The sequence below is a fragment of the Schistocerca gregaria genome, chromosome X (assembly GCF_023897955.1).
Source record: "Schistocerca gregaria isolate iqSchGreg1 chromosome X, iqSchGreg1.2, whole genome shotgun sequence".
NCBI lineage: Eukaryota > Metazoa > Arthropoda > Insecta > Orthoptera > Acrididae > Schistocerca > Schistocerca gregaria.
In genome coordinates, this window is record NC_064931.1 from 609,172,963 (window position 1) to 609,186,181 (window position 13,219).

The 13,219-nt window shown below is 36.4% G+C and overlaps 1 protein-coding gene across 1 annotated transcript in view; it reads left to right on the forward strand.

Annotated features, from left to right (window-relative positions):
* The window catches only part of LOC126297727 (innexin inx1), a 30,393-nt gene extending 19,930 nt beyond the window's left edge, over nucleotides 1–10,463 (forward strand). Inside the window, exon 2 of the mRNA XM_049988867.1 lies at nucleotides 6,056–10,463. Coding sequence (XP_049844824.1) covers nucleotides 6,056–6,628 — 573 coding nt within the window. The 3' untranslated portion in view covers nucleotides 6,629–10,463. The remainder of the gene's footprint in view (nucleotides 1–6,055) is intronic.
* Nucleotides 10,464–13,219: the final 2,756 nt, after the last annotated feature.

The following is a 13,219-nucleotide window of genomic DNA, read 5'->3' on the forward strand; positions in this document are numbered from 1 at the left end:
TATACCTAAATCTCCTCTTGGGAGAGGTTTTTTTTTTTTGTGAGCTCCTTTTGTATAGTTTGTAATAATCTGACACGTCCTACAACCATGTGAATGTCTCACTAGGTTATTTTTACTGTTATGTACTTATAAATGTGGATTTTAGGCTTCCAATGCTTTCCAATTCAGTTGCAGAAAAATGTTTTCTAAGGCACGGTATGTGTTTTGCAATTGTTATTACTCCAATGAGCAAATACAAGAAGACTACTGTTGTGGAACAAATTCTTAATTTTGTATCATGTGTTGCTCAGAAACTGGTAGATAATAGTGTGTTGGAATACCTTCTTTTTTTTTTTTCTTTGAAAGAAGCTGTGTTGCTGCCAAATGTTTGCTGTAGAACTGCTATTTCTAGGCATAGCAGTTCGTTGACCTTGTATTATTTGCCAATATTTTTGTGGTTTTAGTGAAATATCTGTGATGGTGTATGGATCCACAGATAATGCCAATGTTGCTCAATGAGAATTTGTTGGCTCTTCTGTGTGATGTTAACAAAAGTCCAGTTGCTGCAGTACTTACTCAGAGTTTTGGCTCTTTTTGGAAAAAAAAGTTTGTGTTTGGATTATGATAGTTTGATAATTGTTAACGGTTTCAAATAATATAGATTTGTTTAACCACAGCTGACATATGGGATTTTGTTTTCCATTGGCTTATGTCCTGGCTTTAAATCTATGTGCAGATGACATAGCAGTGGAACAACACAGCTGCTGTGAGCACAGGAAAAATAATGGTATTAAAATACTAAAAAACATCCATTTTTAATGGCTGTTGGACTGATTGCGTAGTGGTGCAGGTTGTGCAGGTTCTTTCTGATTCTTGTGAAAGATAAACCACATTATATCACATGGTGGGATGTGTCAGTGCTACACCATAGGCTGCATGTATTGCTGGCTGCCTACCAGCTCACCCTAGACAGGGGCTGGGTAGGTAGACTATCTTCAAGGTGACCGTGTCTACATGTGATGTGTACATGTGGCTAGCAACATGATTACCCCTGTCCACAGGCATCTGACTGGTGTGGTACGATCATGAACACTGAAGCTAAGCTGACTGACTGCCCACGTGTCAGCTGTTTGCTCACCTATCCTTGTGAGTGCCCAGCTGCCAGCTGACAGGCACACTAGTTGGAGCAGCCTATGATACAATGTTAGAACTGAGCCATAAATGTTTACAGTCACACTGCAATTACATGTTTGAGTACTCTTCATAGTTTTAGAAGAGGAAGGAGTAGAAAATGACATGAATGGAGAAAAATGAGAACAGAGTTATTTACTTAAGGTTTCTAACCTTTCAATGATACATGCGTTAGTTACATCTTACCTAATGACAAAAAATAAACATTACAAAAATCAAACAGTTGTAGACAGGGACATGGCTAGTTAGTATATTAATAGTAGGTTTTCCTGAAGTACTCCACAATGCACAAGATTGGCGTAAGTGACAATGAAAGAAGAGGGCAGAGATCTCTTCAGCGCCCCCTTTCACAAAACATGCTCCACACTGGTACTGCATTTCTTGACATTAGTTGGCTTTTCATAACCCCTGAATTGTTTTGGTTGGGTGACATCTAACTTGCCATTCTTCAGTGTGGTGATTAGGCAGTTCTCCTCCAAGTATGACCCTTAACTGAAAATACTTGATTCTAAAATGTCACAACAACAGTCTCAGTTGCTGTGGTGATCCTGTGAATGCCTTAGCTGCCTTTATTAAGGAAACTCTGTGTAGTCATCAATGACAAACGTGCTTGCTGGTATTTAAACTGAGAATGAATGTAAGACGTTTTGGTTTACTCTTTTGTGGGTACTGTTTGTTGAATGTCAGAAACAGCAAGGCATAGCTCCTCCAGCATAGTGGAGGAGCTATGATGCATAATGATGTGGCATGTCTCTTTAATAGCTGCATCCACTTCCTAGGTATGGTGGAAACTGTACCATACATGGTACAGACATTCAGCTGTAGAGAAAGCAAATGCAGAAGCCCTCACAGTTTCTTGTTGGGCTCCCCTGTGTATGTACGTTTGTGCACATTATTACTCCTGGTGGCCATTTTCAGCTTATTTGGACAGTGCTGTTTAAAAAATAAGTTTTGGTGCAAGTTATTCCAGAGTTATGTTTTAGTGTTTTTTCTTTCCATAAGAGGTTTGAACTTAGATTTTTTCCTTGTTCCTCAGAAGAAAGACATTTCTGGTTCCAGTCAGTTCAATTTTATTTGTTTCCTCTCATGTTTTAAAGCACTATTGTCAGCTCTTAATTGAGACTGGTGGAAATGCTCAGTACAGATAGTCTCACTAGTGAGGTCCCTGCACAACTTTAGATTTTCAACATTATTCTGAGATCTGACCAGGGCCCTCTGGTCTGGACGGGATGGAGGTTTTAAACAAGCGGTATTCTCACTTCTGTAATGAGCTCTGTTATAGGTACCATGAACTACAGTGCTTGGTGGGGACTTGTAAATTTGTTTTGTTTATTGTGTGCTTTCTTTATTGTTTTATGTAAAACTTTGAGGTCCCCTGTTCATCCAACAGACTGGACTCAAAGTGTGGGAAGTAAGAATCTTAAAAATAAAGCTGCTGCAGTATTCACAACAAAGTCTCGGACCTCGACCCTCTCTTAGAAAGCATTCATCCACATAGCACTTTAGGAATGGAGAGTTATTGAAACTCATAGTTGAACGTAGGGAAGTTTGTGGCACTTGGACTGTGAATCTAAAAGAGGAGGAGGAGGACTCTTTTAGCAAAAACAAAAACATTATGTGTGATGAGGTTCAAAATGAAATACACCTGCAAGCTAATTTGGACAAGTTTTCTGTATCAGTAGACTTGGACCAATAATCAGATGTTTGCACCAACCGTCAAACCACATCAATCATAGAATCATTCAAATTTGATACCACAGAAATTCCCACTGTATATGGTGGTAATATGGCGACTTCAGCCTGTACTGTATCAGCTGGGAAAACCACGCACACACTATTGGTGGTACAGGCAAACAGTCTTGCCAAGTAATGTTGACTACATTGTTAACTGCTGCAAATAACTAATTAGAAAACTCACTCTGAAAGAAATACTTTAGATCTCTTGGTTACAAACAGATTTGATCATTTGAGTGTGTCACCAATGACAAGGGTATAAACAACCTTTTACTGTTAAACAAACAGTTATCATTGGAGGCAAAATTGTGACCAAGAAAGCTAGGAGTGAGTATTTGGGTTAGTTCAAATGTGACGGGCAATCATTAACAATCTACATAAATATAAAATATGAACAGAGATCATTTAGTGCAGATGTGGCAAATGGAGAACAATTATGGTTAAAGCTGAAGATCATTATAAATTGCAGTCTAGATAAATATGGATCAAGTAAAGTAGTAAAATACAACAAAGATCCACCTTGGTTTAATAGCACATTTTTGAGAATGGTGCCAAAAAGAGTGCAGGGAAACTGATAGAGAGAACTTAATTGCAACTTGTGCATCCACAAAAAGGTTTGTGTGTTAAGTCTACAATAATTTTCACCAATACATCCTGACAGAAGAGGCAAGAGAAATCCTAGGAAATCCTGGTCATATGGAAAGTAGAAATATTAAATACTGCCTTTAAAAATATGATTACACATGAAGATACTACCAAAGCAACATTTGCTGCACAGACTAAAATATGAGAGATTTAATCAAGCACTACAGTGTTGAAAAACAATTAAGTTGACTCAGATGCAAGCAAAACACTAGCCCCTGACAGGATTTCAATTCGATTTGCATGCACTGTTGAGATGGCCACTTTCCTAGCTCAGATGTATTTAGAACGACAGGAAGAGAATTATGGTCATTCCTGTTTAGAAAGAGGTTCAAAACTATCAGATATTCAGATCTGCTGACTAATGTTGTTTATGTCTGGCTGTTGCAGAATCCTGTAGCCTATTCTAAGCTGAAAAAATAAGACTTCCAGAAGGAAAGACTCTTCTTCCAAAGATTTGGTTTGGATTTTTGCTGAAACCTCTCCTATGAACTTCACTTCCTTTATTTGTACACAATGTCTTGCAAAGAGCAGATGCAGTTGGATAGGTAATTTCTGTCTTCCTAGATTTCTAAAAGGCATGCAGATGTGCTAGGTTGCTGACTACTGAGGTAAGATCGTACAGAGTATCTTCCATTATATCTGGTTGGCTCCATGAATGTACCAAGTATGTTATGTTGGACACTGAATGTTGAACATAAATAGAAGTAACATCAGATGTGCTCCAGAAAAGTGTAGTAGGAATGCTTATATCTTCCGAATACATAAATGATTAATGAGATAGGACCGGCAGCACTGTAAGATTGATTGTGGACGATGCTGTTGTCTACAGGAAAATATCATCGTTGGTCCATACTAAGTAATGCAGAGACTTGGGCAAAGTTTTCACTTGGTGTGATGAATTACAGGTCTATTTAAATGTGAATAAATGTAAGATAATGCATGTAATGAAGAGAGAGAACCTATTAGTGTCCAGTTAAAAGATTAATGGTGAACATTCCAAGCATATCGCATATTGGAAGTATTTTGTGGTGCTACTAAGAAGCAATGTGAAATGAGACACACGTAAAGTCTGTGGGATCCTGCCACTTGTCTGGTATAGGCTGCCTGAAGGATGCTGCATTCTCGGATAACTATTCAACAATTGAAGCAAATAACTTTCATAGTTTTTATTACAAATAAGCAGACTGACAATACTTAACTTTGTATTTACAATGGGTTGTCGCAAGTGATGGGTGACATGCAAACAAAAAATCTTCTTGGCTATAAACAATTTCCATGTAAGCAATCGATATGGATCACTAATAACTGCTGTCGTTGTGCCAGCCTACAACTGCGCTGGTCTGCAGAGTCCTGGTCTGACACTGTGGCAGAGGTTGGCATAAGCGGCGCTTATATTCTCATTGACTACAGGGCGCTCCTGTCGTGGTATGGTTCTTGTCAGCGGGCTATTGGCTGGCATTGTCTCATAGCCTTCTTTGCTCTCGCATTCTTCATCTTTGAGCTGTTACTTATTGTTATGCCGTAATAAAGTCAGTGTTAAGGAGAAGTGAATGGAAAACTTCTTAGAAGGATTGTAGGGAAAAATGCAGTGCGTGTGTAAGTAAAGAAGCATAAAAGATGCTAGGGTGACCTGTTCTAAAGTATTGTCCCAACGTTCAGAGTCCTTAACACATAAGCATGACAACAGATATTGGACAAGCATAAAGACACACTGCTAGGATTGTGACAGGTTGGTATATCTCACATGAAAGTATAAAGAGAGATACTTGAAGAGCTTAAATGAGAAACATCGAAAGAAAGGCAACATAGTTCTCATGAAATCATGTTGGTTAAAATTATAGAACTGTTAATAAAGAAATATTGCAATCATCATGCTGCCACCATATTAGAAAGGGCATGTGCAGAGGCGTATAGATAACGATTTTTCCCTTGCTGAATGCATGAATAGAATAGGACAGAAAATCACGAATAATAGTGCAAATTATCCTCTGCCATGCACTGTTCAGTGGTTTGTGGAATGTATATGTATATACAGATCTAGAGGGGGTGTCTAATGCATTTAGCTTCTCCTTTACTGTTTTCATTTAGCTTGGCTTTTGTAATGGTGATACACTCTTAAGCATAAATGAAAATTTGTGTCGTCCTAGGAAGAAGCAGCAATGAGCAATCATTTGCTTGAATTCATAGAGAATTCATTACTTTCAATCTTCTGCTTTCAGGGTGTTGAAGGTTGCTCCCAACCTCTCTGGAGGTTGCTGAATTTGAAACAGTCTTCATCAAATTTACTTCTTTGTATGCTGTAGTATCATACGTTCATAGAGATTCAACAATCTCAGATTCAGCTTAGATATAAGTAATAATATCTTGAATACCCTTGTCAAAATGCTGTGTACTACTGGATACTGTGTTGATTACTGAAGATTATTGATTGAATACTTGAGAAAAAGCATTACCAGTAGTTTAAGGATCATTGCATCTACTAATACTGTGTTTTCTTTCTCTGCAGAGACACAACATGTACGCACTGAAATACTGGTTCTGTGAAACTTTGTGCCTGGTAAATATAATTGGCCAGTTGTACCTAATGAACCACTTCTTTGATGGAGAGTTCTTCAGCTATGGCTTGCGTGTAGTGGCTTTCTCAGAACAGTCTCAAGAGGAACGTGTTGACCCAATGGTTTATGTGTTTCCGCGAGTAACGAAGTGCACATTCCACAAATATGGTGCTTCTGGCTCTATACAGAAACATGATTCACTTTGTGTACTTCCTCTCAATATAGTCAATGAGAAAACTTACATTTTCCTGTGGTTTTGGTACATTATACTAGCAGCACTTTTATCTGTACTAGTTGTTTATAGAGCAGTTATTTTAGCCGTACCTTCTGTACGGCCAATATTATTGCACGCACGTAACCGTATGGTACCAAAGGAGGTCACAAATGCAATATGTCGTAAGACAGATGTTGGAGACTGGTGGATTCTGTATATGCTTGGACGTAACATGGATCCTATGATTTATGGAGAAGTCATAGCTGACCTTGCGAAGAAAATTGAGACTCCTTCGAGTAATAATCCTTGACTGAAGTGTTACTGACTCTACTCAAAAATTCAATTGTGCTTCATACTCAAGATGTTGACTGAATACGGTACTGCCATACTGTGTCACTATTATTGCACCTGGTAATTAGAATAAATTTGTAATGAAATATTTTGTGTCATTTATGCTATTTCAGTTGGCTCATTCTGGTTTTCTAAAGCATGTGGCATGTGTAATTAATCATTTTGAAGGCAATTTAGGATTGTATGTGATCTGACACAAAGTCGGCTTTTTATAATTTATATAATTTTTGTGTGTGTAACTGTATTACTACATCAGCTATAATTTTCAGTAAATGAAACACCAATTGAAGAGTATTATTTATATTATTTTCTTGTAACTGTGCAGTCATTTCCTGCACATTTGTAAGACACTAAGATACATTACGTACATGTATTTCATACTTGTTTCATTCCACAAATTTTAAGGAATTATGTGACTGCCGTGATTTCCTTCTCCATCTTCTTGCCTCGGAGTTCTTTTCTTTGAAACTACTTGTTTCTAAAGTGAAATAAAATTATGTATTATGTATTGGTAGTAAGTACAAAATTTTTAAAATCTTTGTCATTTATAATCTCTTTTATGGAGTATAATCAGCTATTTTTGATAAAAAAATTTACATGTATTCAGCATTGATGAACTTTGTATTAACTGTTTGAAACTATGACTGTAGATTTTTTTTATGGCACAATTGCTAATGCAATGAATTAAAGATCTGTTTCTTGTACAGCTGTTTAGAGTTCAGTGTATGATCTGGAAATATCCTGCTAAATTCCTGTACAAACGTAATAACACAATAATTATGCAGAATTGGCAGTGATGTTATCAAATAGACTGTCCAGAAATGCAAAGTGAGCATAATAATATAAGCTTTCGATGTGTTCCTGTTATTGGAAGGAGAGCTAACCTTTCACATTTGCTCAAGTTGAAAATGAAGCAGTGATACAGAAAACTGACTGACATTACCTAAGAGCTTTGCTCTGTTGGTGAGTACATCACCACTGATTATAATTAAATGGTAACTTGGTGCAAATATCTGTACAAATCATTTTGGTGTGAAAACAACAGATTTGTAATTAGTGATTGCATACATGCTTAATACGTTTCATATATGTAATATCCACTGCCTATGATTGTTCTGTAATGATTGTTATATTGTCTGTTTCAGTATCATGTGATAGCTTGTGCGAATCTTTTTTCAAAAGAATCTTGCCACATAGCTCACATGTTTAACAAAGCGTGCTTCCCACTGCTTAAATCTGAAATGTATTCAGAACTACTCCATTTATATTGTTAGAAGGTTCAGTAAGATTTTCTTTTGAACCATTTTCTAGCCTCTGTTATTTTGAGGTGATGGGAGTTTACTATTGTTAAGACAAAGTTTGCACATTGTAAAATTACAGAATAGGGCAATTTTGTTACTATAAGTCTGATACAAGTATTTACAGGAAGTACCATTTCCTTCATTATTTCCTGTTATATATGATATTATAGACTTCCACTTTTCAGCTTTCCCATGAGATGTCTTTCATCATACTGGTAGTTGTTATATTTAATACTGAACGTAGCATGTGTAAACCAAAAAAATCAAAATAAAATAATTAATAAAAAGAGAGAATGCATGTGCAGAAGTATCACAGGTATTCTAGTTGTATTATGAGGATCATCTAAATTTTACAGACACCACTAACTTTTCAAAGACAATGCAACATAAATTGTAGTGACATTGCTCCCACAAGAATACTACTTGTTTTAATGGAGGTACCAATGCTGCGGTTGGTAGCTCATTTGTCTGGTTCAGAGAGAGGCGGGGTCACCAATGCTGCCATTGGAATATTTTATTTACAGTTCTTTTTTTTTCCAGGGGTAATGTAAAAAATACATTATTTAACTCCACTGAGTAAACTACCCTGGCATATTTTAAACAGAATTTCTACTGAAGTTGACTGTGTATGCTTGGATACTCCTATGGGAAACATATTCCCAAGCAGGAAACAGTGACTTTTTGTGAGCAGGATTTCGTGTAGCATTCATTATCAAGCTGTAAGACCAGTTATTGATAGTGGCCTTTTCTCTCAAAATTTTCATCAGTGTTTCACTGGAATTACTGAAAGTGAATGGATCTATCAATTTATTAAACTGTTATGTTGGATCTTTCTTTCATTCTTAATGTGTACTATTAATAGCATAATATATTTCCACAAGTTTATAGCAGTCTTATAAAGTCTTAGTTTAACATTTTATTGTGTTTACTCACATTGTTCTCGGCAGCCAGAGACAGTTAGTGACAATCTATCCTTTTCAAAATACTATTAAGCTTTGCATGTGATGACTAATCACCTATATTTACTTTGGAAATAATTTTTTTGTGCCTGAGTGCCATACCTGTCACCACATTGTAACTCAGGATGAAAGAGTTGTGTATGCTTCCTTTCTGTGACTTGTGTAAATTTTAATGTTTTTATTGTTATCCTTCAATAGTTTGCGTGAGAAACTACCTGTAAAATACATCCTGCCTTGCCAGTTTACCAAACCATTGGTTGTTACTCTAGTGTGCTAATCAATCAGTCTGACCCATCTTTTCTTGCAAGCACGCACACTGCACTTTAAATTATACAAGGTCAATTAATTTAACATACTTCTCAACAAAATATTTCAGTTTGTGCTTCATTTTTGCAGCTGTGCATTTAATAGTTCCTCCTATGATAGCTGAAAATGGTATGCACACATAAAATACATATTGTGATGTCAAGTTATAGGCCTTCTAGTCTTTGTTAGTATTGGTATATACTCCGTGCTGCTTCCCAGGCTTGATACTATTAGCAGTGTGACCTTTTCTCATGTAAGGATGACTGCCCTGCATAAAGTAAGCAATTGCGACTGTTGAACACACTACCCATCAGTTTTCTTTAGTTATTACAAGAAAAGCAGTCGGCAGAAAATACATTCTGAAGATCAGATTTAGACATGCAACTGTCCCACTAATAAATTTTTGTGTTGGTCATACAGCGCTAAAAGTGTGGTCCTGAACAGTTTGCATTCGGGAGGACGACGGTTCAATCCCGTCTCCGGCCATCCTGATTTAGGTTTTCCTTGATTTCCCTAAATCATTTCAGACAAATGCTGGGATGGTTCCTTTGAAAGGGCACGGCCAATTTCCTTCCCAGTCCTTCCCTAACCCGAGCTTGCGCTCCGTCTCTAATGACCTCTTTGTCGACGGGACGTTAAACACTAACCACCATCACCACCTGAACAGTTTCAAGAATTTTCAGTTTATTGATTGTCAAATTAATGTTTTTTTTAATGTTCTCTGTAAACACATAAATTACAGTTTCTTTATTTTTTCATGTATATCACATTTCACTGACTGTTACATCAGACTGATTGTAAAGTTTCTGGAAACTGACTGAATATTATAAGACATTGCACTAAATCTGTCTCTTTGAATGGGAATTGGTTCATAGCACATCATCAGTAAGTTTTGTAAATTTGTGATATTGTGTCTAATCTTCTATCACGTGACAGTGTGTGGAGCTTCCCTTCCAGCTATCAGAAATGACAGGCAAACATAAAACTTCTGACTACAGTTGGTCATACAATTGTTAGAAAACAGTGTAAAAGTAATAGCTGAGAACACACACACACACACACACACACACACACACACACACACACATGGACACTTTTTCTGTGTTCCATTATTATGCACATGGAGATTGGCTTCACTGCTGAAGAATAGTCGTAATAATGAGATCATATGAAATTAGAAGACATAGGAAATCTAAAATGGGTATGACGCTAGATCATTGGTGTTACTGTCATGAAGACAGAAGGAGACTGTGACAGCTGCTGGTTGATAAATTGCTTTGTTTAAGATTTGGCACCATATGTATTGAATTCACCATTATTGCTACCTTTAAGTTAAAAAGTTTAAGGTCAAATATCCTTCAGTGTTTTTATAGACATTTTTGTAACAGAAACTAAAACATTTTAATCATTTACAGATTTTGAAATTTATACAGTCACTCGGACAGTCTTGCATTGAATACAAACCTTAAACATGACTACAGGATTGCTAAATTACATTAGTCTTATCTTAATTTTCCACATTCAGTAGCAGCAAATAACCTTCAATCCATGACAAGTTTCTTTAACAGAATGGTAACTCATTAGTGCAGCAGTTTCCATTTCTTTAGTTGTGACTCATTATTGTGAATGTTCATTGGTGTTGCACCACAAGTTCTCTGAGATTGGTATATTCTGTGCTTGTTACACCAGTGTTGGTGCTTCAGTTCTGTAATAAGTGTTGGAAGATAATTATAATTTGAACTAAAAGTTCCTGAATTTTTAAACATTTATTTATATGCCACAGAGAACTCTTTAATTAATCAGAACATATTTTCCTGTGTTAGTCATGCCAAAATAATTGTTATTTTTAAACATATTGTATAATTTTTTGCAATAAATAAGGTTTAAAATTATCTGTTTATTAATTATTGTTTTGCAGCCTCTGACTAGTTCACTGGTTGAGATGCTTTTGCATTTAATGTATGATTGAAACTGAAACGGATACATACTGAAGTGGCAGCAGTTCCACCATTCACTGTAATTATGGTTTATTTTCCACTATTGGACAATTTAGTTTATTATTCCATTTTCAATTGGCAGTTGACATGCATGAGGACAAGCCATCAAACGTTCCAGCTATCAGAAAATGACAGGCAAACATAAAACTTCTGACTACAGTTGGTCATACAATTGTTAGAAAACAGTGTAAAAGTAATAGCAGAAATGAGAACATTGCCATATAAGGTAGCTGTAATAACGTTATAACAAGAGTGATACGTGCTTGTAGGATAGTAAAGAGTCTGAAATTTTGTCTTCATAACTCGTGTGTTGTCAGCTGAAATCTGATACCATTAATAAAGAAATATTGTAAATAATGCACCATCTGCAGATGACAACTGCGGCCGCGTGAATTCTGTGGAGAGAGAGAGATGCTGTATAATATTGTTGTGGTTGTGGTTGTTGTGTGGAGATGGAGATGAATAAAACAAGTAGACTGTCACTTTTGTTTCATTTCTATGAAGTTTCTTTAGACTGAGCTGAGAATTTTGTTTTAGTTAGATTCACTGAAAGATACAGGTGGAAATTAACAACATTTAAGCTGAGAAAGTGAGAGAGATACAATCCTGGTACACTAACTTCAAAACATCACTCTTTTCAGATACATTGTTTCTTCTGTACATAATGCAAATCGAGTTTCCTCCTTTCCAACTATTCCTGTTAAGAGCTTACTTTCAGTAAGTCCAATAGTGATTGCTCACCATGAAATACAGAAAAAGTATGTCGTAGATATTTGCATAAAATCAGCATTACACGCGATTTTAATAATAATGGGGAAAAACTTTGTATGTAATCTTCATTGGTGATGTTGGTATCTTAATTTATTTCCGCAATGTTCCTATGACAGTGGTACAACTTTTGTGTTCTAGTAAATTGTCTTCCAGAATTCAAACCATACTGTGGCCAGAGGGTACTGGAAAAGACCTACAATTGCAGGTCTTCTGAAAGAGAGAAAAAGCATAAAGCTTGAATATGTATATTTATTGGGAACCTGTGCCCTTGTTTTGTGTAAAAAAAATTAGACTGTTAACCATTTTACACACAAAGCTGCCCCAAATTTTTCATTTTGAGTTCTCCTGTATGCTGACTTGCCAGTCCCCCATGTCATAATTTTAATTGTTCTGTGTACCAGATAAGCACAATATGACTTGTTTCTGTCAAGCTAATGCAGCATCTGTAAGGCAGGCATTTTATACTCGTGTTTTAGTATCTACAGATGCATTGAGTTAGCATTCTGCTGGATCACACTGTGCTTTACATCATATCCAGTTTAGGGTTATACTGAAGAACAAATTTAGGTCACAGCCATTCACATTTAAGACTATAAGTACTGAGTGAGGAGGTGCCATGGTAAGACATGGGGCGCACATGTGAGAGGATGACAGTTCAGTTCCCCATCCACCCATCCAGATTTAGGTTTTTTGTGATTTGCCTAAATCAGTTAAGATGAATGCTGAGATGGTTCCTTTTAAAGGGCACAGATAATTTATTTCACCATCTTTCTTCATTCCTGAGCATATGCTCAATGTCTGAGGGTCTCCTTGTTGATGTTGGAATGTCAACATCAAATCTTCCTTTTTGAGAGACAGTCCATGTGGTTACAAATTTCCTTTTTTCCTCTCTTTCCCATCTTCATCTAGATCGCTGGCCTGAAACGTTTGTTTTCCACTTTCATGATTGTCTGAAAAAGATATGGCAACCTTTCCTATTTTTACCAATTTTGTGAAAATTCTCTACTTAGATAGTGAAGGTTTGGAAGGAAAGGATAAAACATGAGTGGAAATTGAATTATTGGTGAGAAAATGAGAACATCAACTTAAATTTAATATTTAGCAAAATTCTTAGTCGGAGACATTGTATTGTAAGTGTTTGATGTCCTGACACATCTTCCTAAATGACTTACCTGACTTAAATTTTTTCACTTCCTCCTTTACAGTAACCACTTAC